The sequence below is a fragment of the Mytilus edulis genome, chromosome 1, assembly GCF_963676685.1.
Source record: "Mytilus edulis chromosome 1, xbMytEdul2.2, whole genome shotgun sequence".
NCBI classification, from domain to species: Eukaryota; Metazoa; Mollusca; class Bivalvia; order Mytilida; family Mytilidae; genus Mytilus; species Mytilus edulis.
Genome location: NC_092344.1, coordinates 89,390,231 through 89,416,848, shown reverse-complemented (window position 1 = coordinate 89,416,848; position 26,618 = coordinate 89,390,231). Strand labels below are relative to the sequence as shown.

Sequence of the window (26,618 nt, the reverse complement as noted above, 5' to 3'; positions counted from 1 at the left end):
CATATTCTGTTTGATATTTTCTGACGAAATATGTTAATCTTCAGACATTTTTACTGTTAATATTGGTAGAACTTAATTAAAATGCCTTATGGAGTTGTAATACTAATTAAAACACAACCACGAAGCCGTGTTAATCAAACATTACGCTTTTGATCAGAAAACTAATTTCCTGTACGACTATGAAAGATCGTGCGTCGAACCGCGAACAAATATACCTTACCGAGTGATTTCTGCTTTAGACTGATCAGTAACACGGGCTGATTTCTGTTGTAAACTGACTTGTTACAAATGGAAAGTCAGATTTTATCAACAAAAAGCCTGTTTTAATAAATATTTACAAAAAAAACAGTACATTCAAACGAAAAGTGCATGTATACTTACTTGTATTGTTTCTTAAGGTCCATACAATTAACAAGATCATAGCCATATGTCAATTGATATTAGTTGATATTTTCTTCAATATTATTACCAAACTATACTAAGTATTTCTACCGGAATATTTGTTCTTATATTTTTACAAAGGCACTTGATAGGTTTCTAAGTCAACTTATTTGTAACATTTCACTACTATTGTTAAGAGCTTACAAAAAAAGCGAAAACAAAGACGGCAGTGAAACATAACAAGGAGTGATAAGCATCAGATGGTGAACTTGTTTCCCAAAAACTAATCCAAGATTAAAAACAAAAGAAATTGACGTATTTTCCTAATATTTGCATACATTTTCATCTGAATACTATTTAATACAAACATCTAATTGTTTGGAGTACATAACAGAAATCTATTCTATTAAATACCATCGGTTCGTTGGTTGTTATTCCCAGCAGGGAATATGTATTCAAAATTCATGACATCGGGCTCATTCAATGATATTTTATTAGTCTTATTCTAATGTCAAAGCTTCACCGAGTGGAAACACAAAAACATTGCAAAGAAAACTAATAATACATTCAGTATTTATACGGAGATCCAGCCGTCTTAAAGACTCGGATCCAATAGATTATATTGATAAAGAAAGGAAGTGACAAGAATAAGACTTTTTTTGTCTGACAATATGGAGCAATTCAATGAGGCTTACCTTTTCATATCCGGATGTCAAGAAAGAAATTGCTAATGCCTTCCAAATACCGTTATCCATGGTTTGCCATCAAGAAAAAAACACGACTAGAAATAATCCAAGAAAATCAATTGCATGCTAGAAAACCTTCTCTCCTATCAGAAGTTACATATTGTGTGAAAACCGATCGATGCTCATTTATTTCCTTTTGTGGCGATGATTAATGTAAGAAAATAGAAGTTCTTAATATTTTCGGATTAAAATAGGTCCTTATTAAACATGGCTCAATACAAACAGCTTTCACTTCACAATTCAATTACGTGTCATTACATTCATCGATCTGTAGTCAATGCAGAATCCTATATTTTTAATTGATTGAAGATTTTAACCATATAGATCAAGTATCAAGTCCTCATCATTAAACATGTTTTTCAGATGGTGAAACGGATTTTATCAAATCTGATTATAGAGAGACTTGATTTAAGTTTTATGTTAAGGCTTCGTGATTTAATTACCACTTTGATAATTAAGTTGTAAATAGACGGATTTCTGCAATAAATTCAGGATTTATTGAAATCAGAAATGAAAATATAATATTGACTTTTCTTACTGATCAAGTTTTATGTTCTCTAATGCTAAAATCGAATTCTTATTTATTACTCCCAGTCTTATTACATACATAATCACTTTACCCATTATTACATGATAAAAATAAGGTGATTTGGTAGGAGTGCCAATGAGACAACTACCCACCAGAGACAAAAGGACGATGTATTTATATTTTGCTTGTACTTGCTAATGACATACTTTTCCATTCCTTTACCAAATATTTCAAGATTCTGTATGCTATAGCATATTACGTAGTTTTACGCAATGCAATCATTGGGTTGTCTTTTTTTTTTACACGTATCCATTCTAAGTTGTATAGGTCGAGCTTAATCATTGTTCGTGTGTCTGATCTAGAATGTTGTCTAACATTTTCTGAATTTGGGACTGCGATCAGGATTATTAACTAGTGTTGCACTGAACATCACAAAGTATACTGATTTTGTACAAAGTCAAATCATATGATAGGGTTTGGTGTGAAAATAATCACCAACGTGAAAAAACATTGTCTTTAGTTCTGCTCATCTTAAAAAAAACAGACTTTAATTATGATGGTAAACTGTCTCGTATCTTACTATACAAATGCACTTTAGGACCACTTGAGTATGTTGTCACTTGTTTGAAGATATTATAATATTAGTTAATACTAGTGTGTCTTATTGTTTTAATTCATATGGTTTATCCCGCATGCAATCAGCCAACTATTGTACAAATGGCATGTACACAGATAAGTGTTTCCTTTATTTGTACGACAACCAGTGAACTACAGGTTTCTGTCTTTGGTGAGACACATACAGGATGTGTCGGGGTAAAACTTGTTCATGAGCGCTCAACACTCCTCTTAATCACTTATTATAGCTTAGCGATCTCCGAATCTCATATGGTCCGAGAACACAATTAATTCGTAGTGCATTTCTTTTAGAACATAAATGAAAATAAAAAAAATCCCACCTGCGCTTTCTCAAAGAAACTTTTACAGTGTGTTGTACTACTTTTGGGACAAATTATATCAAATTTATAGAAAACTTCATCGCCTCTAACTCAAAATATGGCCAATTTTATGTTTAGGGCGTCTTGAAATCTTTTGACAGCTTCCGAAGTGCTCATTTTCAACCTTTTTCAGCTGGACCAAATCACTACTTTCCTTTAAAATTCTGGACCCAAATTTTTTTACAGTGTAATTTCAACCCCCTTCTTGCAATTTGAGGCAGTGAACATGGAGAAATAAATTTGGAAGGGGTATAAAAATTAATGGCAAGTAACCCACTGTCAACACTAGGGACTATATTCGAAAATCAAGGGACGACAATGGTGGTCTCGGACCATATATCAAATATGAAGGTATACAAATCAAGGTAAAAAGTGAAGGAATTGCGTGAACTCCAAAAGTGGCGAGACCAGGGTTTCGACAGGGAAGGCGTGTCCTGCTTTGAATTTTCATCCACCATGCAAACCACTCAGTTAAAAGTGACAATCGGTTAATTTACAGACCAGACGACTGTTCTGTATCTAAAGATGGAGAATTCCATCATGTATAAAACTCAGTTAATCAACAAATGTATTTATTTGTTTAGTTATAAACAATGCTTTATATAATCGATATTAACTAGTTATGTATGTATTTCTCTAAAGGGCACTTAAACCAGATAACAAAACAAATGTTGCGATATGGTCAAATGGATATAACACAAGAATAGGGACAATAGTAAGTGAATGTTGCCATAAAATAAATGAGATCCACGACCCTATCATTACAGTATAGTATTTAATGCGTTCTTTTTAATTTGAATTAAATCGTCGTGTGCTTTCGAAAAACTAGTAAATTCCACAAACAGTAAAACTCAATAAAACTCGACCTTTTATCAAAATACTTTCATCAGTTAATTTCCCGGCATGTTTTAAAAAAAAAAACATTTGCTTAGAAATTGTACATATCAGTTCTTAACGCGAACATTAAACATAACAAACGTAAGAAACAAGAAGTGATGTGCATCAAAACAGTTTTATGTTTGATTATAACTCCGTTATTCATAATGCACTTATCATGTAAAATATGACCCTGAACAATATATACTGTAATCGAATACACCTCAAAATAATTTTCCAGAAGCCGTAACGTGTCATAACTAACACTTTCTTTATAAAAGAACATTACAAGGACTCTTATCGTTCTGGGAACGCGTATAATGTTCAAGTATGACTGGATATCTTTGCCTGGCGTAATTAGAAAATTGCGGCATGCGATATGATAGCACCATTATCAATTAGTGGGGTTTTCGTTTCATTTAACGTTATTTGTGCAAGAAGAAACTTGGAAAGAAAATTGGAAATAACAAAAAAAATGGAATTTACTCAAGACGTGGTATCAGGTTGTGTAACCGGAGGCTAGCTTTAATACACTTCGATGAAACAGATAATTAAATTTCGATTTTCTTTCGCTAAATTTTACCTCTGACATTGCTGTAAAATCACAACCGTTAACCAGAACATATTTCAATGAATTTAGAGTTATTAAGCTTATCGGAAGGAGACGATTTTGTAAGTGATTTCCACTATCCTGCAATTTTACTCAAATAAACTTCTAACTGGCATTCATTGTTTCTTTTCTTTTAAACATTTCTTTCCTAGCAAATAATAAAAACCTGTCACTATGTAAAAAATCACACTTGTTTAAATATAACATACATAGGCACTTTATTCTTTAACATGTTTATTTGTCATATTTATATATAACATACATATCCAATTTACATTTTCAGTTTTAGTAATTGTTTATTGATTAACAGCAATCTTAAAGGAGAGAAATATTGACAGTACTTGTACGATATGTTACAGAGGAAGTCCTTCATTTATTTTATCTTTGTTCCAACAGATGTGACCAGGTCCTTACGATTGCGTTAGTTAGCCTTTATTAAGTTACATCAATATTTATGGCACATAATAAAGTCATCTTTACAAACAACCAGATTTAATTATATAATAAATACAGTATTGATTTGTAGATAACATTATGTTTTCAAGTTCTTTTATTCAGGCATAATTGTGTGTTCTTCAATTTTACAAATTGGGCGATGCAAGTTTAATTTCTGTTAGGTGATGATAAAAATTGCTTACACTGGTAACCGCGTCCATCTAGAAAATTTTAACACAACAGTCAACGCGAGGCGCTTAAAATTCCGGTTATCTGATATCCTGCTCAAAAGTTTGTTTTTTGAACTTTTTTTTTTATAAATATCTGAATAAAAGAAAATCAGGGTACCAAGTTACCAGTATACTGGTTTAATTGAAAAATCTGGTTCCGAATGTATTCAGTAAGCTTATCAAAGACAGGCTACCTACACTGAACATAGCTGGGAAATGGAAACATCTCGGATGCTGTTAGGCATTGTGTGTGACTGTTACAGAAGGATTGGTAACATAGTGCAATTAGCGTTAATTCATTAACCTGTTATCTCTATTAAATCAGAGTAAAAATGTCAAAAATGTTTTCTTTGCATTATCATAAAATGATGACTGTATTTGTTCAGTGGAGGTTGTAACCAAACACAACAGAGAGAACCAGCTATGTCAAGTTAATGGGATAAAACGCATACTTTCTAAATCTGTTTACGATAAATATCAATCCTAATAAGATACTATTACGATATGATACAAACGGCAAAAAATGGAAATTTTCAATGGATCACTGAATAAGGAAATTGATTAATATCATCATTTACCGTTTGCAATGGATTTGATCAGTGAAGCATTGAACTGTTTATTTCAAATGACAGGAACAACTGTTTTACTGAATGATTGTTTCTTTCTGATAACGTCTACGATGTTCAATGTATAAAATGGAATTCAATTTGGTCAAATAATAGATAAAGCATCCAGTCTCTCTACCTCTTTTATTTCAAAATCTTCAACCAATAAGATACAGCGCCAGACGTAAAACAACGACAACGATACATTATTTGATTGTCAACGGTGACAAAAATTTAATTGTCTTTCAAACAACTTGAGCATTTATAAGGAAATGAATTGGCCGTTTAAAGTAAAAGAGTATATGAATCTTAAACTACAAAGATTTGTCAAATACCTAGGCAGGATCGATACGACATGATTATAAGGAAATTGTCTGCTGATAAAACTGATAAAATCGTTAAACGTAAAAAGAAAATCGAAGTTGAAATTGAATAATATTCCACATTTTTTTGTCACCCACAAGTACTGAACGGAATTCGAACCAGTTTATCGTCACTTTTTTTATTTACTTAACAACATTTGTTCCTAATCCAAACTTAATGGTTTAAAAATTGATTATCGACAGACTGTTCTCATAAACTTTTGATATACGCACTTTTACAGAAAAGATCCAGATTTAACAAAGATGACTTAGAGTCGTAAATAAAAAAGAAGTATTGTTTTATCGACACCTCGTGTAACAGCTTACTTAATTTGGGAGTTATCAACTTCATCGCATGAATATGAAATTTCGAATGCTTTGATAGAAGCAGGTCTTACAGCCGATTGCAATGAGTGTGTAGGTAAGGGAAAGCGCTTTGGTTAGCTTGCTTGCTAGCTGAACCGTGAAGTCATTATTAGGTTAGGTAAATTATCCTCTTTTAAGAGTAGACTAGTCCGACAGATAACCAATCTATATGTCTGTAGGACTAAGACAACAAGTGAATCTCAAGGTATATTACTAGTATCCTCTTTTCAAAGTAGTCTTAGTCCTACAGACATATATATTGGTTATCTGTCGGACTAGTCTACTCTTACTTGTTCTCTTTAAGAGTAAAACGACACACTCATTGCAATCGGCTGTATTTTAATCACGAGTGTTGGAAATTTACACCTGTTAATGCATCTGACATAATACTTTGAAAAATAACATTTCATAATTTGTAGGTGCTTAAAAAACACCAAAAGTTTCATGCCAAGTATTTACAAAGTGACATGTACAATATCTTGATATGATTAATAATCGGGAATTTAGAGATTAAGGATTCTTAAATCATTCAAAAATTCACCTATCAAGGATTGACTAAAATATTTCGTAAATTGAAAAAAAAACCACATATATCTTATCAAAATAAGAAAGAAAAAAAAAGATTACGTTACCGAATAGAACATTTCAACTTTAAATTCAAAACAAAATTATACACCCGATTTTATCAAAAAAACGAAATCTACTTCTGGAATAATCACGTATTTACGACCTACGCGCGTGGTATATCATTCTCAGTACAAATACTTTTAAATTTTTACCGTTAATATCCAGAAATCAACGAGTGATATATCATTATTTTTTCACTTTTTACCGTAAACATCCAGAAATCGACGAGGGATATGTCAGTGTTTTTCTCAGTAGTTTTAAAATAATTCCCCAGAAATCGACGAGGGATATGTCAGTGTTTTTCTCCGTAGTTTTAAAAATAATTCCCCAGAAATCAACGAGGGATATATCAGTATTTTTTCACATTTTTACCGTAAAGAGTGGTTCATCAGTTCGGTCAGTTGTCAAAAAGAGTAAAGTTTTTTTTTTTTATTATTTGGTCAAAATAAGGAATAAATCCACTCTAAACAACAAATCAAAAGCAAACAAAAACATCATGATTCATATGAAAACTGTTTTAGAGCCTTTTATCTATACTGGAGGACGAGTTTTTAAATGAAGTCATTGTAATTTTCACCGAATCAGTGGTTCACTTCTAGACAATCTTATCAAACTCGACAGCTGAAAGAAAACTAATAAAAATCTAATGAAGGAGAACATTTGAAAGTTCCTGAAATGAAGCAATTTGAAATTAAATTTCAATGAAAGTGTCCATCAGAACTTTCCTTTACAATGTCTTACGAAAACGTACGAAAATTAAATGAGATGTTTGATACACTGATTTTAGTATGAAATAAACACTTTCTTACAAATTATATTTCGAATAGATCGAGGTGAACCATTTCGAATCATAGACTCACATGATGGGAAAATTTAAGTTGACTACAGATTTCAAAAAATCTGCTCTCTTAGCATTTTTTTTATAGAACCAAATTTAATTTGAAGTGTATATGTTCCGGACCATATGAGTATTTGGACCATACGCGTATGGTCATGACCATATGGGTATATACTCATATGGTCCGACCATACGCGTATGGTCGGACCATACGCGTATGGTCGGGGTAATTAACACTCTGTTACAGTTTACTTTTAATACTTCTAAACTCTTCATATGGTATGACCGTTCATTCAAAAGACGCTATCATATAGGTAATTTTATCGTTATATTATAATAAAAAGATAAGCTAAATAAAAATAAGAAGTTTCACATTGTTAATTTTACTTAATTGTCAAATTTAAAGTAAACACATTTTATACCGATGGTCATTATGCCCGCGTCACACTGTCCCGATTTTTACGCCGATGGCAACACGATAATGGAAATTTTCAAAATCGGGACTGATCGTATCAAGATCGGGCTATTCGTAGTGCCATCTTTAACCATCGTAGAACCATCGGCCACTTTTTCTAGCCTTCGGGGACAACTTCGGGAAGGGTTCTAAATTTTTTAACATGTTAAAAAATCCCCGAAGGTGCGTCCGATGTTGAGGGTTCGTATTGAGTTCGTATCACCATCCTCACTATCGTAATGTCACCGGGAATGCATCTTTGCACATCGTATTGCATTCGTGTTTCCATCGTTTCCATCGGGCAGTTTTGACATTACGATGTCTACACGAATGAATCACGAAGATACCCGAAGGTCTTACGATGGCAACACGACTTCGTGAAGACCTCGTAATCCCGTCCTGTTGCCATCGAATAAAAGTACGAAGGCGACAAGATGGAACTACGACGGCAATAAATCCAACTAAATGTAAGTTAATTTTCGCGTTAAAATACATTTAAAGTGCCATGCGCGATATGCACCGGTCAGTCTAATATGACAGTTAAGAAAGACGTTCACAAAACATGGAGCTCATATCATATGATTCTATGAGAACAAGAAAGGCGACAGCGTTGTTTCTATTAATTCAAATGGAACAAGAAGAGCAGCTATTACAGGCTCAGGATTTACTTTTACAAATAAAATATTATTTTTGTCAATTTTCCATATCAAGTAACATAATGAAAATCATAAACGCGCCTCGTACACCAACACTGCAGGTACATGTTTATAGGGAAACCAACTTTTTCTTCATTATTCTGATTTTTTTATGTATCGTCTGAGTTGTTGTCACACGAATGTTAACTCCATAACCATTTTGTTTTCTATATGTCATATTTTGCCGCATTTGTTGCTTTCCCCACATCCTTCCTTTTGTCTATATTATTATGATATTCTCCTGGAAAGAGCTCTTTTTGAATAAAAGGGATCAACGAACCCATTACCTTACCTTTAAGATAAATCAGTAAACATGGGCATAATTATGGGTGATTATTCAGACTAGTGCACACATTTTACAGTTCAAACAAGGCAATGCCGAGCGTGGCATCCCCTCGTATGTAACATATTGGGGACAAATATGGACACTATATTTGTATATACACATGCAGAAAATGGTAAATTGAATATGCATATTTGATACATAAACTATTTTTCTAGAAATCAACCAAAACATTCAGTAACTGGAAATATACCTTTAATATTGTCTTTATAACCAGCAGGTAAAAAAATGAGCAACCAATTCCTGTGTATTATGCTATTTCAAGGAGAAAAACAAGTCCATCTGCATGACCTTGACCTTTGGCCTTGAACGTAAAAAATGTCAGATCATTACAAGGAGGAACAATATACCAAATGTGGTTAAAATCTTTTGAAGCATATTGGTTTTAGAGTGTCCACAAGGGTGATATTGCCTTGTATTACAACTGCCACTGTGACCTCGACCTTTGAACTTTAAAGTCAATAGCGCTTAAGATATTCTTAACAAGTAACACCATACCAAGTTTTGAGCATTTTGGGTCTAGAGTGTCAATAACAATTTTATATACACACAACTTACATGTAGTAGGCGAGGGGATAATAAACTAAGTTTTATAAGAATTAGACAAAAAGATCGATTTCCCGCCATGCATGGCAGACTTGAACAGAAACGATATGTTGTCGAAATTCTGTTCGTATCTTTTAGACATCGTATGGCCATCGCGCCATCATCGTAATCCATCGTGTAGCCTTCGTAATCCATAGTGAAGCCTTCGTAATCCATCGTGTAGCCTTCGTGATCCATCGTGTAGTCTTCGGCTGAGATATGAAGCTTAAATACCCGTCTTCGGTTAACCTTCGTATGTCCATCTTTTGCTATCGTATATAATTTCGGCACCATCGTATAGACTTCGTTATTCATCGTACTTTCTTCTGTCACCTTTTGGTATTTTAACGAGATCGGGACCAACTTCGTACGAACTTACAATTTTCGCATTCGGGTGTCCATCGTATATAAAAATCGGGACAGTGTGACGCGGGCATTACCGATGGTCATAACCGATTTGTTATTACGAGTAAATGGCAATATGTCGACTAAAAAATTAAATTCCAAAAATTTCTTAATGAACTGTTACATAAGAAGTCACTGGAAAGTAGCATACTATTAGTTTATTTAAGTTGTGTTGTGAAGATGGTGTATTGCAGTCAACCATTTTACGATATTTGAGATCTAGAGCTTCTTAAAAACACTGTAGACATCAGAATTGCCAAAGACCTCGGTATCACTGTACGCAGCTGCAAAAAAGGCTTGTTTTTCACTCGCAAACAAAATGTGTAAATGAAAAAGATCGTGCACAAAACTTGCAAATGCAAAAAAGCTATGATACCGTGTGGAAGTGAATGTCATCCAAGCCTACATGCACTAATGTAACTAGCGATGAAAACTAACTATGGCATCAATATTAAATTTTTACGTAGTTTTTTTTATTTTAAAATTAAAAAATTGTCATGTTTTAAACCATCACTGGTTTTTTTAGATAAAGTTCTTGTATTATTGAAACGTTTATAATGTAATTTGGAAAAATAAATATACCTATATGGTCCAAATACTCATATGGTCCGGCCCGTTAATAACCAAACGAGTATTATACTCATATGGTCCGACCATACGCGTACGGTCGGACCATACGCGTATGGTCGGACCATATGAGTATACGCATACGGTCATGACCATACGCGTATGGTCCAAATACTCATATGGTCCGGAACATATATATTTACGTCAGATTAAACTAGAAGGGACTTTGTATCTATGTATGCAGTTAAATCCCTACATCCCAACCGAAAACAATTCCATTATTACTCTTACAGATAGGATTATTTAAAAAAAAAAATATGACTATTCGGCCTATGGTAATGTTTGGCATTTTAACGGATTCAAATGATATATTATTATTTATATATGCATCATTTGATTTACTTTTACATTGCTTGATGGTATCGGCTTTTCGAAGGAAATCTGCAAGTTGTAGTTGCAGTAAAAAAAGTCGTTAAAGTCGGTTTTCTTTTGATTTTAATATAATAAATGAATACATTTACATAATTTTCATTGTAGTTTTCACATGTAAGCCAGGTTTTGCCAAGTTGTAGAAATCATATTTTATATGTGATATGATTCAATTCAATCAGTTACAGAAGCTAAAGTAATTAAAGCAATTAGGATTGCTGTGTAAATAAGAAGTAAAGCTTGTCAGAACCAGATAATTAATCACATTGTTGTCAACAACCTACATGGTCGTGCTATGTCTTGTTTTCATCATCATTATATCAAAGGCCTGTTTGACGAGCTTATATTCCAGTATATAGAATCATTTTATAACAGCGTGGACAACCGCAATACTTTTGTTGGTAATAGAATCATTTTCATAATAGCGTGGACAAGACCATTTCTTGGCGCGGTCAGGTTACCAATTGACTGGGTCAGATTAGATATAGAACGTTCGTCTGTAACGCCCACTTGTCATATCGTACGTGTTATAAAAATTTAAACTGTGTGATCACCAAGGGTTTTAAACGTTTTAAACAAATAATACGAATAACTAGCAGAGGACTAAAACGTATGTGTATTATTACCATCATAAGTATTGCGATTGTCTACGCTGTTATGAAAATGATTATAGTGTTATGTTGAAGTGATGTCCAAACTTGTCCACAGAGTTATTTTCATAGTTTACGCTTAATATTGTAGTAATAGTGTCTTGTTTCACGAAAACATGCTCTGAGCAATATTGTGGAATATGTTCATTTCAAAGGTCATTTTACATTACATTACTGAAAGTAAAGAGAAATATTGAAGAAATTCTTCAGGCCGTTCGTCTACTTTTGAATTGCTTTATTTACTTCTACCCTGGGAATTGTAAATGCCTTTTTAAATCTACATGTACTATACAGTATGATTTTTGCTCATTGTTGAAGACCTGTAGTTGCTCACATGATTTTCCTTTCGGATTTTTTTATGGATTGTTGCTCATTGGCACTGGTATCATATCTCCTTATCTTTAAACTATACTGATTTTTCTATCTGTTTCGAAGCACTATTTTATGAACCATGTTTTCAAAGTTATTCACAAACGCACAATAGAATGGGAAGGGTGGTATGTTAGGCGTTTTAATATATCAAAAACAAACAAAAAACAAACAAAAACAAAAACAAAAACCAAACTTCTAGGTACTAAATATCAGTTATTTCTTTTAAATATTTGAGTTTTGTTGTTTTATCATAGAATTAAAAATGGGAAAGGAGAATGTGTCAAAGAGAGAACAAGCCGACCAAAGAGCAGAAAACAGCAGAAGGCCGCCATTGGTTTTCGACTGAGCGAGAAAATCCCACACCCGAGGTGAACTTCAATTGGCCTTCTAACAATAATATATGTAAGTGATATCAAATGCATTTACTAATATAAATGATAGTTTATCATTGTGGATGTACTTATTTTGTCAATTTCTAGATTTTTCGCATGTTTAGTTCGGACGTCCTAGCAAATATCATAAAATGGTGGCCGGTAAGAATCGCCGTAGCCTACCAAACAGTAACAAACAGTATATTTATGGGAGTTAATTAATCTAATAGGATGTTATACCTGTTGAAACAATAAAAGTTATTAAATAAACGTGGAAAAACCTATCAGAAACATAAAATCAATTATATTTTGTCAACATGTTATTCAGTTGTAGTACATGATTACGGTTTGTAACAAAATGTCAAATATATGTTAATTTAGTTGTTTTCTACAACATTGTATTTTCTTTAACAATACTTTTTATAACCGATGACGTGACATGTGTATACTAAACAATACCGATTTCCTTGGTAACAAAAAAATATCACTGAATTAATTTAATTACATTTCCCTTCTTGTGCATGTATAGAATACATTTTGTTTTTGATAGATGATCTGATATTTTTATTATGTTATAAAGGTACATCTAAGTTAGCCTTTCGTCTCAACTGTACCTTATATGCATTTAAATTGTAGAAATTTTTTCACGAAGACACTTTTTGCATATGACTCTACAGTATGCATGACACGTTTAGCCTCTCTAGTAATATCTTTAAAAAGGACCAGATATGAGCTGATATATTTGTTAAGCACATACTACTGCATGTTCAAGATTTGAAGCTTGTTTATTTGAACAATAACATATTTTTGAAAGACATTGTATATGAAATGTAATCTTATATATCAAGTACGTATATGTTGAGAGGTTACATGATCTTCTTCATTTGTAATATGTGCAGAGGCAATCATCACAATGCAGCTCATGTTACACCAAATTTCAAACGTTTATCAAGAAGTTATAGCGGCACGATTAAGAACGGAGTAACTATGTCACTATAATATCAAAAAGGTTCAAAATATTACAGGATCACATCTCTTTATAAAATGAGCCTACTTGAAAAATCTGAAATCTTAAAATAGTGTAGATATATAAAATCCAAGATATCAAAAGACTTAAGATGTCTTAAGCAGAGATCGTATACTTCTTCATAAAAAGCAATGAAAGCTGAATACATTTGTCAGTGAAATGGATACGGAATATCAGTTCTTACAAGGATTTCTATAGTGTCACTATACACATCCTTGGTTCTGATAACATTAATTTCTTTGCATCATAACAGTTTGTTTCATATCAATGTATATCATTGTACTTTCTGTTTAAATCTTGGTACAGAGATTTTGTGTCAAAGTAATGTTGTTTGGTTATTGGCAAACCTCAATCCTTATAACTGTAAAATCTATTACAAATACCTAATCATCATAAACAATAAGAATTACAGATCACATTTCAAACTTATATATGACAGAATAAATAAAGAACCTCCAGGATATTTGTAATTTAGACAGCAAACCAATAATACAATCGAATACACACACAAAAAAATATAATATCTTCGTGTTCATAGACTAGTCAATATTTTACTAAATAAGAATTATGGCTATTGTCATCATAAGATGAACCATTTATTAACAATATGAGTTCTAGATAGTACTAAATTTTCCTGATTTCAGGTTTGGAAGAGAAGAGAAATGTACTAGACGATACAATTTGACATTAAGTAATGGAAAGTATGGAAACATAATATTATAAAATCAATGGAGTGCAATTTTCTCTTATTTTTCTTTGCGTTGGAAGCACACATAATAATAACGGTCTCTAGTTACGTACCGTGTACGGTCTCATTATCTTTCATTATCTCAAGACTAAATATATAGATCTTGTTTTAATTTCAGTTTTATCGATTTACTGTCCGTCCACGTTGTAACTTCCCAAAGACAGGAAAAGCGTAATTGCACACATGAAGATCACGTTGCGTGATTTCTTATATTTCATCACGAAACCGACAATTTTGTTTTGTCGATTTTAAGGAGAAATTTCCTGTTTTTCATTGAAGTGATTTATAAAGGTGATTATTTCATTTACTCTCATGTTTAATTGAAGGGTTATTTAAAATTTTGTATATGAAAATAAGTACTTAATTGCAGACAACATCATAGTTTCTAAGTAATTAACTGCATATTTTACGGTTGAGCTTCATCTCTAATGATAGCACAACGTGGCGCACAATTTTTTATTTAAAAAAATAAGCAATTTCTTTTTTTTATTTTCATGCTCGTGTGGAATGGCCCGGTAATATTGTTTTGAAACGCAATCATACCATTAACTGATACTTAAACACGTTTGGTCCATTTTACAGGCCATAGAAAGTGCAAATTGATTCAACGATAAGAGCCGGTGGGTAATTCCATATTTGGAATGTATAGTAGCAAGGTAAAATCCAGAGAGTTTTTATACTACATCATTGTGTAAGTAAATCAAAGTATAGGCCTAAGTATTTAAGTAAGATGTATGTTGGCATATAATCATTGCTATGTTTAAATCGATTCAGACAAGAAAATGACAAATATACTAATTAAATCAATGAAGTATAAAAAACTTAAAGTCCAAAGTAACTGATAGCAGCCGACTGATCAAATAAATTTGCACTTTCTGGATTATCTTAGACAAACACATATGTTTGGCGCCAACACGGTTTTAAAGGTCTTTGTCGGGAATTGAGTCGTCGCATTGCAAAAAAGTTCTTAAAAGCTTGAATGATGTGTCTAAAGACTTTTTTTTTATCATAGTCGCTGTATTACCGCATATTCAAATGGCCAGGGAAATGTTCCACTTGTTCCAATCCGGGTGCCACAAGTGGAGCAGTAATGGACTAACGAACCTATTCAAACTGATGACATATTATAACGCAACTTTTCTAAGGATTGTGTATAAGCCTTTTGTTCCATTCAATTTCTTATATTTCCAAATGAGTTTAAACATTATGATTTTTATTGTAACATGGTAGCATCAATTATCGTCTATAGTCTGTATGTTATCTGTTACCCGGACATGAAACAAAGTAACGGAATTGATTTTGTGTTTCAGTTATTAGACATAGATTAAACCTTTTGTCGTTTTTGTTATAAAATCTACTTTGCTGCTTCTTTCAATTTATAAACAAAGTGTTTCCTTTAAAACGCCGATGAAAGCAAGCTTCTGTTTGTTAAAGGAAGATCTAAGAGACCACATTGGAATGTAAATTTGTGTAAATTGTTGAGCCAGTAAACTATTAGAGGGATTTGTTACGTGATTCTTTTCATCTTCTTGTAATTAACTTTGTGAGTAATTTGATTAATGTAATGATTTCTAAATCTTCTTGAAATTAATTTTCAGACAAGTTCTCCACTGCATACTCATATTTAATATTTTTACGTAATTTACCATTAACGATCTGGGTTTTAACTGGAAAGTAAACGAACACTTAATGACCTAAACTTTTAAACTGCAAAATAAAAAATTGAAAAATTAAAAGAAAACTTTTTATAGATTTAAAACATGTTTTTTTTATAAATAATGCAGCATTGTATCAGTCGAAAAAGCAATGCTTTTTCACTCATACACTTGCCGAATAAAATGAATTTGAATGCTCATCTGTAGTTTCAAATACGTTTTGATCTCACAACATATATTTTCACTGAACTAGTACACATTTTTGTTTAAGAGCCAGCAGAAGCCTGCCTCCAGTTGCGGGATTTTCTCGCTGTGTTGAAGACACATTGGCTGTTTTCTAATCTTTGGTCGGATTGTTGTCTCTTTTACAAATTCCACATTTCCATTCTCAATTTTAGTTTAAAGTGTTAATACACGTATATAATTACATTAGATGTATGTTTCATTATAATACTTTATTCTGATTGGCTAACTGCACATCACGTGTTATTCCTTAAACAATGTCATTACTCAATAAAACTTATCATTCATGATGACACGAGGTCCCACAATAAAGTGCACATGTGAATTAAATAAAAAAATATAAAATTCGTGTTTTCATGATCATATAGCTAAAAATGTAATTATAAGTATTGAATGCTTCTTTTTGTAACTTCATAGGGTTGTCAAAGCGTTAACCGTGCGCACATTATTAGAATGAAGCGCTTCCGCGCTTCATACAAAATGTACTTCGGTCAACGCTTTTACACCCCAATGAAGTATCAAAAAGAAGCATTCAATTCTTAAATGTGTTATATATAGATATTTGAAATGCATCGCTACTGCAGATAGCTAGCTATGTGATGTTGGTTTGAAATGGCCTATTTAAAAAAGCCAAAAAATATAAACAACACTCAACCAGATTTCATAAAGTCTCATCATAAAATTGAATTGAAACCGGTAGTATTTGTTAGAGGCCAGTTAGAATATATTTTAAATGGTCAGACCACCGAGATGAAGAACTATTATAACAGTACTATTTTGAATATAATGCATGAATGCATTGCTTGTTGAAATATGAGAACTTCTCCCCGAGTTTAAATGTTGCATTTCTAAATGTTTTAGTTTTATTTGCCACATTATCATAACAATTAGGGACAAAATACTATATACTTATCATCATTTTTACAAGAACTATGTTTACATATATGATAGTGATAACGACTGTAAATATTCAGAAGTGTGTGATATATGTAACCCTGTAAAAGTATTATGTGTTAATGCAGGGAAAACTTATGTGTTAATGCAGGGAAAACTTATGTGTTAATGCAGGGAACACGGTATTATTAATTCTGCAATACGTGACAATACTAACATTTCTAAATTTACCACTTTTTATAATAAAAACCTGGACAAAAAGGTATGTGTGGTCTTAGTACTTTATTATTCTGTTTAAAAAAATGAAGCCAAATAGTATCATGACCAACTTTCAACTTTCATGGAGGTTGTTTATGTTATCCAAGCCCACCGTCATTTTTCACCAGATTTATGAAATTTTGGAAGTCGTTCGAATAATTCTCCAGAAAAAAAATCAATGGGTTTCAAAATGTATATTGTAAATATACATGCATACTGCAGTTATTTATAGATATATAACAAATATATATATTGTACCCTTACATCCATCACAGCGCTCCTAAGTTGACTTCCTTCACCTGCCTAGGGTTCACAAAAGGCCAACCTAATGCTGGGCAAATGTAATAGTACTATTTTCCCTGCAAGGCTGCTCTCGTTAAATTCGTCTTCATTAGAACATACACACTGTAGAATGCAGACAAGAAAACATCTCTTTTTCATGTTTTAGGAAAGTTTGTTGTGTTTTGAAAGAAATTTCAACACATTAACGATAAAAATAGGCAATTAGAGATGCACGGTTAGTACTTATATAAATTCACACGTTTTCTTTTGACTGAAAATTAAATTTTTTATGTAAATTAGTAAAACTTATAAACATGTTGTGCAATAATATAGTAATTGTCTCTGTAGCTTCCAATTTAAGCATACAAATTTCAAATTTATCACTAGCTCTAATGTAATCATGTTCTGTACATGAAACTGTTCTCGGTAAGCTAAATGTTTTTTAAGCAAACAATAAAAAATAGATATGGTCTCGCATAAGAATATAGAGATTAAAATTTGAATAAAGTATAAGAAAAATAATTCCAAAATATTAAAAAATTTAGAGAAAGGAAAAACGCAAGGAAAGAACAGATTATGGTTTGAAACTTTTACTTTTATAAAAAACATATATAACAGTATGCTCTGGAACATCGGCAAGAAATTTTAACAGCTACTCAAATTAAAATAAGAGCCTCTTTCTACAGCACCATGTAACGATAGTTTTTAAAATTTCTACTAGATCACGTTATTTATTATACGGTAAAAATAAATAGAAATTTGAAGCATTAGAGTTCATTTGTAAACTTGCATGCAGCATTTGTCCCATGCGGTTTAAAAATTGTGACTCTCGAAGTGTTTATCATTCTTCTTTGCTCGTAATTTATACTTGAACTTTTCTGGTCTAGCTATGTTTACATATACAGAATATCGGAGCGTTCCTTTGACATATACATCATTTGAAAAATAATTGCAGGCTGGTACACAAGACATTGTTGGCATAGCAATATTAAACCTATTTTTTCACACCACTATAACCTTTCCTCACCGATTGTTATATCCATAGATGTACTAACGAAAACTCTACATTATGTGTCAACCTTGTTTTTATTATCAATATTTACAAGAACGATTGGAAATGAACTTAAATTCAGATGGTCCTTATAAAAATGCATAAATGATATTCATTTCGAGAGGATAAATATTAACCTTATTGACCAAGGATAATCTTCCTGTAGGTCCACGAAACAACCTGCTATTTCTAAGGGCAAATATTCCATAACACTCTAATGATTTGTTCATAAAATAGTTTGTTCTTTCGTTTCGACAGTTGTAAAGTTTTATTTATTTGTCATTAAATAAGAGATGCCATTTTACTAAAAAAAAACCAATAGAATATCTTCATGAAGCTTCTATTCATTCTAAACTATATCAGTTTGTAAAACAGCTTTCTTGGATCCCTTGCGGGGAACATGCAAAACATATTTGGAAGTCCCCTGTTTTTCCTACTTCAATAAAGATCAACGATCATGCCATGCATTTCTGTGTCAGCCTCATCCGACAAAATATAAACCGTCTTTTTTGAGTACGACAATTTCACATTTTTGCCATGGGGACAATACAATACTTATCTTCTTAAATTATCATTCAGTTTCCTTATTTTCCATGTCGAAGTGTGAAGCATATACTCGCCATTACAAATTACAGTTGTCAGTTTATTTTCGATTTATGAGTTTGACTGTCCCTTTGGTATCTTTCGTCCCTCTTTTACAAATTATAACTAATAAATAATAAATTGTCCGTGTATGGATGAAAGACAAAAGTTCATTGGGTGGACATCAAAATGTATCTGTTAATAAAAAAAGCTGTTGGAAAATGGTTCTTTATTGGAAACTTTTTAAAGGTTTATACATGGTCTTGTTTTGTGTAATTTTGGTTAATAGTTGTTCGCTGGAATATGTCTCATAGCTTTTTACCTCTATACTTTTAATGACACCAATAATTTTTATATATAACTCCATGTTACTTTATTTTCTGCGAAAACAGTTTTTGTATTGTCTTTTTAAATTGGGCAATCTTTTGAAAATATTGCTTTTAGTTCTGATGGTTCTATTCCCATAGAGTACGTTCTTGTTGCTGAAGACTCTATAGAGTTAAAAAAAATAATTAAAAAACACAGAAAAACACAGAAAAACACAGAAAAATTAAAATACAAATCAAATTATGCCGGGCTGTAATATTTTATTTTAAAATTAACAAGTTGTTATCCGAGTTTGACATGAACGTATGGCTTTAAAAAAAAATATTCAATTGGAATTGCCCGCATATAGTGGACAACTTGTTGAACAGTAATAAAAATATAAACTATATTGGAATTTTTGTTTTTATAATTAAGACTATCTTTTAAAATAGATGCTGGGTATACCTCAACGTTAAAAAGACATCTAAAATGCTAACTCTGCCTTTTATAAAATAATAACATTTTTTTTATTACATTTACTTTAAAACTAATAATACTTACTTGTCATTTGTGCTGATTTTTATTTTCTGATAATCCAAATAGTTTTTATAAATCGGAAATAAAAATGTCCAGATTTGAATCAATCAGTTAGTTACAGCTAACAACAATCGATGGTGAAAGACAGATCTATTATGACTTGAGGAACCGCATGCTTTACACCTTGTCGTCTTTACGGAGAAAAATTGTTTTGTTTTACCGCGCTTAGCTGGAATCAATACACATCCTGGGGATCGATGAAGTTCTCTGAGACGCTAAGGGCTGGCTTTATAAATCCATTATTTCAATATAATGAAATATAATTGGGTGATTAATAAAAGAAAAACTTGTGAACGTGTCATCTGTTCCCTGATCATTACAGGTCTTATAGATGATTTATTTACGCTGTATTTACTTAATATCAAATTATTTTCTTCATTTGAAATTTTTAACGATTGAAAGGGCAAGGAAGGAAACTTTAAATTTGTAGTTCTGTGACAGCTCTACGCATTAAAGTTGACAAATTTCTTGTTCTTAACTTAATAAATGATGTTTCACCTTAATTAATCGAATTGTTCACCGACTAGCAAGGGAATCCAAATTAAATTGCTGTCAACACTTGAAATTCAAGAAAATTTGATTGTGATGATTTTTTTCCAGCGTATTATATTCTAGCATCTGTTTTCGTGTAATGTCAATTTTCAACTTCAATAATTTCTGTAATGATTCCGTGTATACAATTTCCATCTGTTATAAGAGGAGAAATGTACCAGATAACAAAGTTTTCAATTTCTTAATAGGTTTCTAATTTGGGTTTTCTTTCTTTTCTAATTAGAAAGATATGTCACCTCTTCCTCCATGTAGAAATTTTATTAATAATTTATGTGACAGATTTTATTAGTCCTGTTGGTACCATACATAGAAATGACAACAAAAACGGATCTGAGCAATGATATAGTTTATGCGCATCAATTATTCATAGCAAAAAATAAAGAGAATATCATTTCCAATCAAGGAAGAAAATTAAAATCTTAGAAGATGTTTCTTCTGTCTTTTGACATATTAATAAGAAGTTGTGATTTCTCACAGTTGTATATTAACACTTTATTCTGTAAATAAATCATCGAAGTTAAAGATGACTAAAGAAAAATCGTTATTATTAGCACGCATATATTTTTGAAACTCCACAGTATCAATGATACTCCCGGAAATATTTCTTTGATAGGGGACAGAAGATATCTGAAAAGAATTTTGAAAAGCTAGTGTAGAAAATAAACATTTTTCTTATTGAATATACAAGTAAATAGACCTAAAGTCTGGTGTTTTGTATTGTATACATATGAAATTTATAAGCTAAAATTATCATACTTCAGGGTAAAATGCCAGATTTTGATTGGTTCACACGGAGGGAGACATATTTCTCAATCCCATGGCTCAGACCAATAAAAAATCGATATAATGGATGCTCGATATAGAACAGAAACCCAGCTATTTTGCTTCAAATGGATAACATGGAATGAAAACAAGCGTTTAGGCCTCAATTGGATATAGTATCATACGCAGAACGAAAACCAGCTATTATACGCTTCAAATGGCTAACATAGAACGAAAACCAGCTATTATACGCTTCAAATGGATAACATAGAACGAAAACCAGCTATTATACGCTTCAAATGGATAACATAGAACGAAAACCAGCTATTATACGCTTAAAATGTATAACATAGAACGAAAACCAGCTATTATGCGCTTAAAATGTATAACATAGAACGAAAACCAGCTAGTATACGCTGCATATGAATAACATAGAACAAAAACCAGCTATAAGGCTTCAAATGGATAACAGATTTATAGAACAACAGGCAGAGATGAAGCGTCACATAGATAACATTAAACAACAACGGCTTCACAGGGATAACACAGAACGAGATAACAGCCATAACACTTCGCGTGGATAGCTTGACTGCAACCCAACAATAAGGCTTCACATGATTAACCTAAAAGAAAATGCCAGTAATGAGGCTTTTCGTGAAAAACGAAGACAAAACAAAAACAGATATAAGACTTCATTGGAAAAACAAAGAACTCAACCAGTAACAAGACTGGAAACAGACATATCTAGTAGGAAAACTAAATAAATATAAGGCTTCGCAAGAATAAATGAAAAACCAGCTACAAGATTTATCAAAGATGTGTTGTGATGCTAGTTGTATTCAATATCATTTGTTGAAGACATTAGATACTGGTAGTCAAGTAAATATTTTATTATGTAACATCATTTCTGACTTGATTGGACGAAGGAAAGAGACACAGCGAATAATTCATTTTTGTCATTGATTCATATAGAATGAGTTTTACTTTTTTCTACAAACACCAACCATCAAGGGACATAACTCTTATAACTATATGCAACTGCTACATATTTTTACAAATCTCCTAGAATCTGTAGATCCATTGACAAAAATGCAATTGCTATTCGAATTTTAATGGAGATTTTGTCTTGCATGCTTCATTTTTGGACAAAACATTCATTTTTTATGAATGTGGGAACGACATACGTTTCAGGGACAGTCTTTCACCAGATACGACTTCAAATACATTAAACACAATAAGGAACAATAAACACAAAAAAAAAATCGATTTTGTTTAGTCGACTTTGACTAAAATGATTTGGCATCAACATTTTCAGTACAGTTTTTTTTTAAAGTTATATACTGAAAAGATTGAATTGTTTAATAACATCATTATTTTATTACTGTAAAGTCATTTTAGTACTTACATAGTTCACGTGTGATGTTTCTGTACAAATCAGTGACAGGTTAAAAACAAATCCGATGTTATAGCCGTTCCTGCCTTTTTAATGCTGGTGCTGGTCATCGGCGATACCAGTCCTTACTCATACTGAAACATGGAAAACATAAGATGCAGATCAAGATAGATGTCCAACAAGACAGCATTTCATTATCATTAACACTGTAATATCAATATCCACAAATAAGTCAACTTCCAAGTACTTGATGTATTGTCTTAGACCTAAAACCAAGACGTATGTAATGTCAAATTACGATTAATGTTGGTATTGACTTTCCCCCAATCCTTACTCAACACTGTATTAAAGCTGTCATCAGGTTATAGCCCGTGTGTTATTACATTCTGTAGACTATCCATCTATGTTAATTACAAGTACGACGCATTACCATGCTGAAAAATGATTAAATTTCTTGACTGAAGTTTGCCTACATTGCTTTGCTAAATCTGAACATTTTTTCTTCTATTGCTTTAAAGAAATAAAGTGAATAACTGTTTCACAAGTAATTATTCGGTACTTAATAAAATGTAAACATGTAATTACATTTTTGAAGCCACAATCAGAATGATCCTAGTGAGAATTAATGGAATTGTTTTGATCTAAGTTATAGTTATTGACCAAGCAAGTCGGTATATGGGATTTAATTTGCACAGCTCGAGTGGCCCTGTTTAACCCGAACGACGAAGGAGTTCGGGTTAATGGGTCATCTCGTGCTGTGCAAATTAAAACATATACCGATTTGATTGGCCAATAACTGTTTTAACACATGACGTCAACAATTTTCCCGCATAAATCACATCCGCCCAACAAGACGTTGAAATGGATGGATTTCAATGAATTATCGGAGGATGATATGATCTTATCACAAGTATTAGAAACATTGGAGGATGAAATGGAACTGAGAAATGTAAATATAGAGGACTTTTTTGGAGAGTTTCCTAGTAATGTGATGGATGAGAATGCATCTGGAGATTTAATCAACACATCAGCTGTTTCATTTGACCTACATTGTAGGACTAGCCTTAGATCTATGGTTGCAAGTTCCTTCGGAAAACGGAAAGATCCAAAATGTCAAGGTACGTCTTTTTTTAGAATTATCTGCCACGCGCAGACCCATTATTGCATGATTTGAGGTGTGGACCCATAGACGGATCCAAGGGATGGAGTCCCGGGTCCCTCTTTTGTGGAAAAAAATGGTTAATTATATATAGGGAATCACTGAAGCATGACCCGCGCCCCCTCCTTTTAGGTCAGTCAGCCCTCCCCCTTAAATAAAAAGTTCTGGATCTGCTTCTTAGACCCTTGATATAATCATTTGCGGAAACTTCCGACTAGTTTTATTGTTTAATTGTTCTCATCCGGAACATTCATGAAATATTTGTGTTAAATTATGTGATATTATCTTATTTTAGAATGAAGAACCTAAAGATCAGGAACAAGGAGTCGAATCAAGGTTTGCAGAAATGACAGACAATGAAATTGAGATACACTTATTGAAGATGCTGAGAACAAAAACCATAGAAAGCCACAAAATGGGCAGTTAATGTCTATGAAGACTGGAAGAATTCTAAAATTGGTAGTGGTTTAATTATACCAAACCTGAAGGATTTGTCTGTTCAAGATATTAACAGCATTTTAGGAAAAGGCTGTTCGTACCTACAAAAGACCTGCGGATTCTATGCTAAAAGATGTCTCTAACATTTTGAATCCATCTAATAAGCAGATAAAACTTGAGGATCCCAAACCATTAACCGATACTCGTGCAATCCTTCCTGAGCAAGTTAATATTGAAAATACAGAAAATGCATTTAATGTTTCAAAACCAGAAGGAAATTATCGGGGATTGCCAAGTAACAGCTCTTTTCAAAACTGCGTGTTCAATTTTGTAACGAAGATGTGAACCTCACAGATTTTGTTTTCAATTTTTAACACTGAATTGTTATTTTAAGTTGTTTTTAAGCCGTACATAGAAATATATGAAAAAGCGGGTTTTTTTTTTTTAGTTTTCATTGTGTCATGTTGTGACACTCATAACTTACATATCAAGACTATAATAGGAAGATGTCGATGATACTTTATTTTCATTTTTTTTAATGACAATTTTTTTTATATTGATGGAAACATAATTTTAGTATTAAATCAACCTGTGTTCTTTATCTTATTTAGACTTGTATTGTGTTGATTGTAATACTACTACATTTGTTTTGTATGTTTTCTATTCTGATGTTTTATCAAGTGACTGATTTTTATGTCCGAGTATAGATACATGTATCCACTTGATATTTCTTACAAAATGGAGAAAAACAAATATTTGTAGTAGCTATGGAATCAACAAACGCAAAGTACTGTACAATAAACATCTGTCAAGGACGTGAAGTTCACGTGACCTGTGCAATTATTGAAGTAGTTAATGCACACCTGACCCGTGCATTATCCAGATTATACCACAGTAAGATCAAAGGAATTTTTCCTCTGTCATGTGTTAAAGTGTCTTTATAGTCATGGGCACTCGTATGTTGAGGGGAATGTTGAACATGCTATCAAAGCATATTCGATTAACAAGTACAAAGTACTTGTTAACAAGAAGTAGTTATCAAAAATCTTTACTTTATGTGAAAACAGAATAACAAAGTCATCATCCAAAAATATGGTCTTGCCAAATTTCAATATTTTTGTATTCTATCTGGATGTTTAACACTTAAAAAATTTATCAAATAATGGCTTGAGATTTGAACAGCAGACATATTTTTGTGTCTATAGAAATTTATCATTGTCTAGATTTAAGAAAAAAAAATCATTTCAGAAGATCTTATTTTCTAGTATGTAAAATATTATGCAAGACGTAATTTTCAACGGTCGTTGAATTCCTTTATTATACAATTTAAATTGAAGAAATTTTAATTGATTTGTAAAATTGATTAAAATGTATTCTTGACATTTGTTTTATTTTATACAAATACATTTAGTTTTTCCTATAATAGGAACTGTAAATATCCATTTAAGTTATAATGCCTATTACAGCTGATCAATGTTTCCAAACTTGTTACTTAACTTTTTATTGAAAAGACTTGTTTTCCAAAACGCAAAACACCAATTGAGGAGAATTAACACTTGGACATATTGTATCCACGGTTTGATTCAGTTTGTTTACAACCCTGTCGATAAATCGAGTTAGCGGGTACATACTCTTTTCATAATCATCCCCCGTCTTGAACACATTCAATGAAAGTCAATATTGCCAATAAAGTTCCATGCACATGACAGTTCATAAAGCGATAAATATCGTGTACTCCAAAGGTGTTCTTCCGGTGGTTCGACGTTTTCCTAATGACTTATACTATCAATATAATTTGAAAAAATGTAATTCTTAATCTGTACTTAATTAAACTTTAAGAGAATTGTTGATTATCGGTTAAAACTCAATTATTCTGTATTACTGTCTTCTTTATTAATTTCCTGAAGATTAAACCAGGAATCCCAGTTTAATACATTAACCATGAAAACAAACAACACTTTACAGATGTGATGCAATGCTAACCCATCTTAAATCTAAAATCAAAATTTTCATTTCGCTAGAATATTTTTGATTCATAGGATGCCATTGGTTGCTGTTTGTGAATTTGTTCGTTATTATTTTCCCCATAAACCAAGCTTAAATTTTCTATGTAGAATTGTTTCATATTTTGCCATGTCGGACCAATTTATAGCTTACTATACTATATTGGTCAAGGTGTAAGGCCATACAGGTACCTATG

General features: G+C 32.1%; 2 protein-coding genes across 4 annotated transcripts in view; one reads left to right on the top strand and one right to left on the bottom strand.

Annotated features, from left to right (window-relative positions):
• Positions 1-23,257, bottom strand: part of LOC139494112 (uncharacterized) — a 42,138-nt gene extending 18,881 nt beyond the window's left edge. Inside the window, exon 1 of one of the 3 annotated variants that reach the window (XM_071282295.1) lies at positions 22,834-23,257. The gene's annotated coding sequence lies outside the window, so the exon portion shown is untranslated. Of the gene's footprint in view, positions 1-1,076; positions 1,496-20,078; positions 20,369-22,833 lie in introns of those variants that run through there. The other 2 variants (XM_071282289.1, XM_071282301.1) reach the window with 2 other exon arrangements.
• A 274-nt stretch (positions 23,258-23,531) lies between these two features.
• LOC139494102 (uncharacterized) lies at positions 23,532-25,024 on the top strand. Its single transcript, XM_071282279.1, has 2 exons — positions 23,532-23,939; positions 24,276-25,024. Exons 1-2 carry the CDS (start codon positions 23,630-23,632, stop codon positions 24,278-24,280), a joined length of 315 nt encoding a protein of 104 aa, XP_071138380.1. The 5' UTR covers positions 23,532-23,629; the 3' UTR covers positions 24,281-25,024.
• Positions 25,025-26,618: the final 1,594 nt, after the last annotated feature.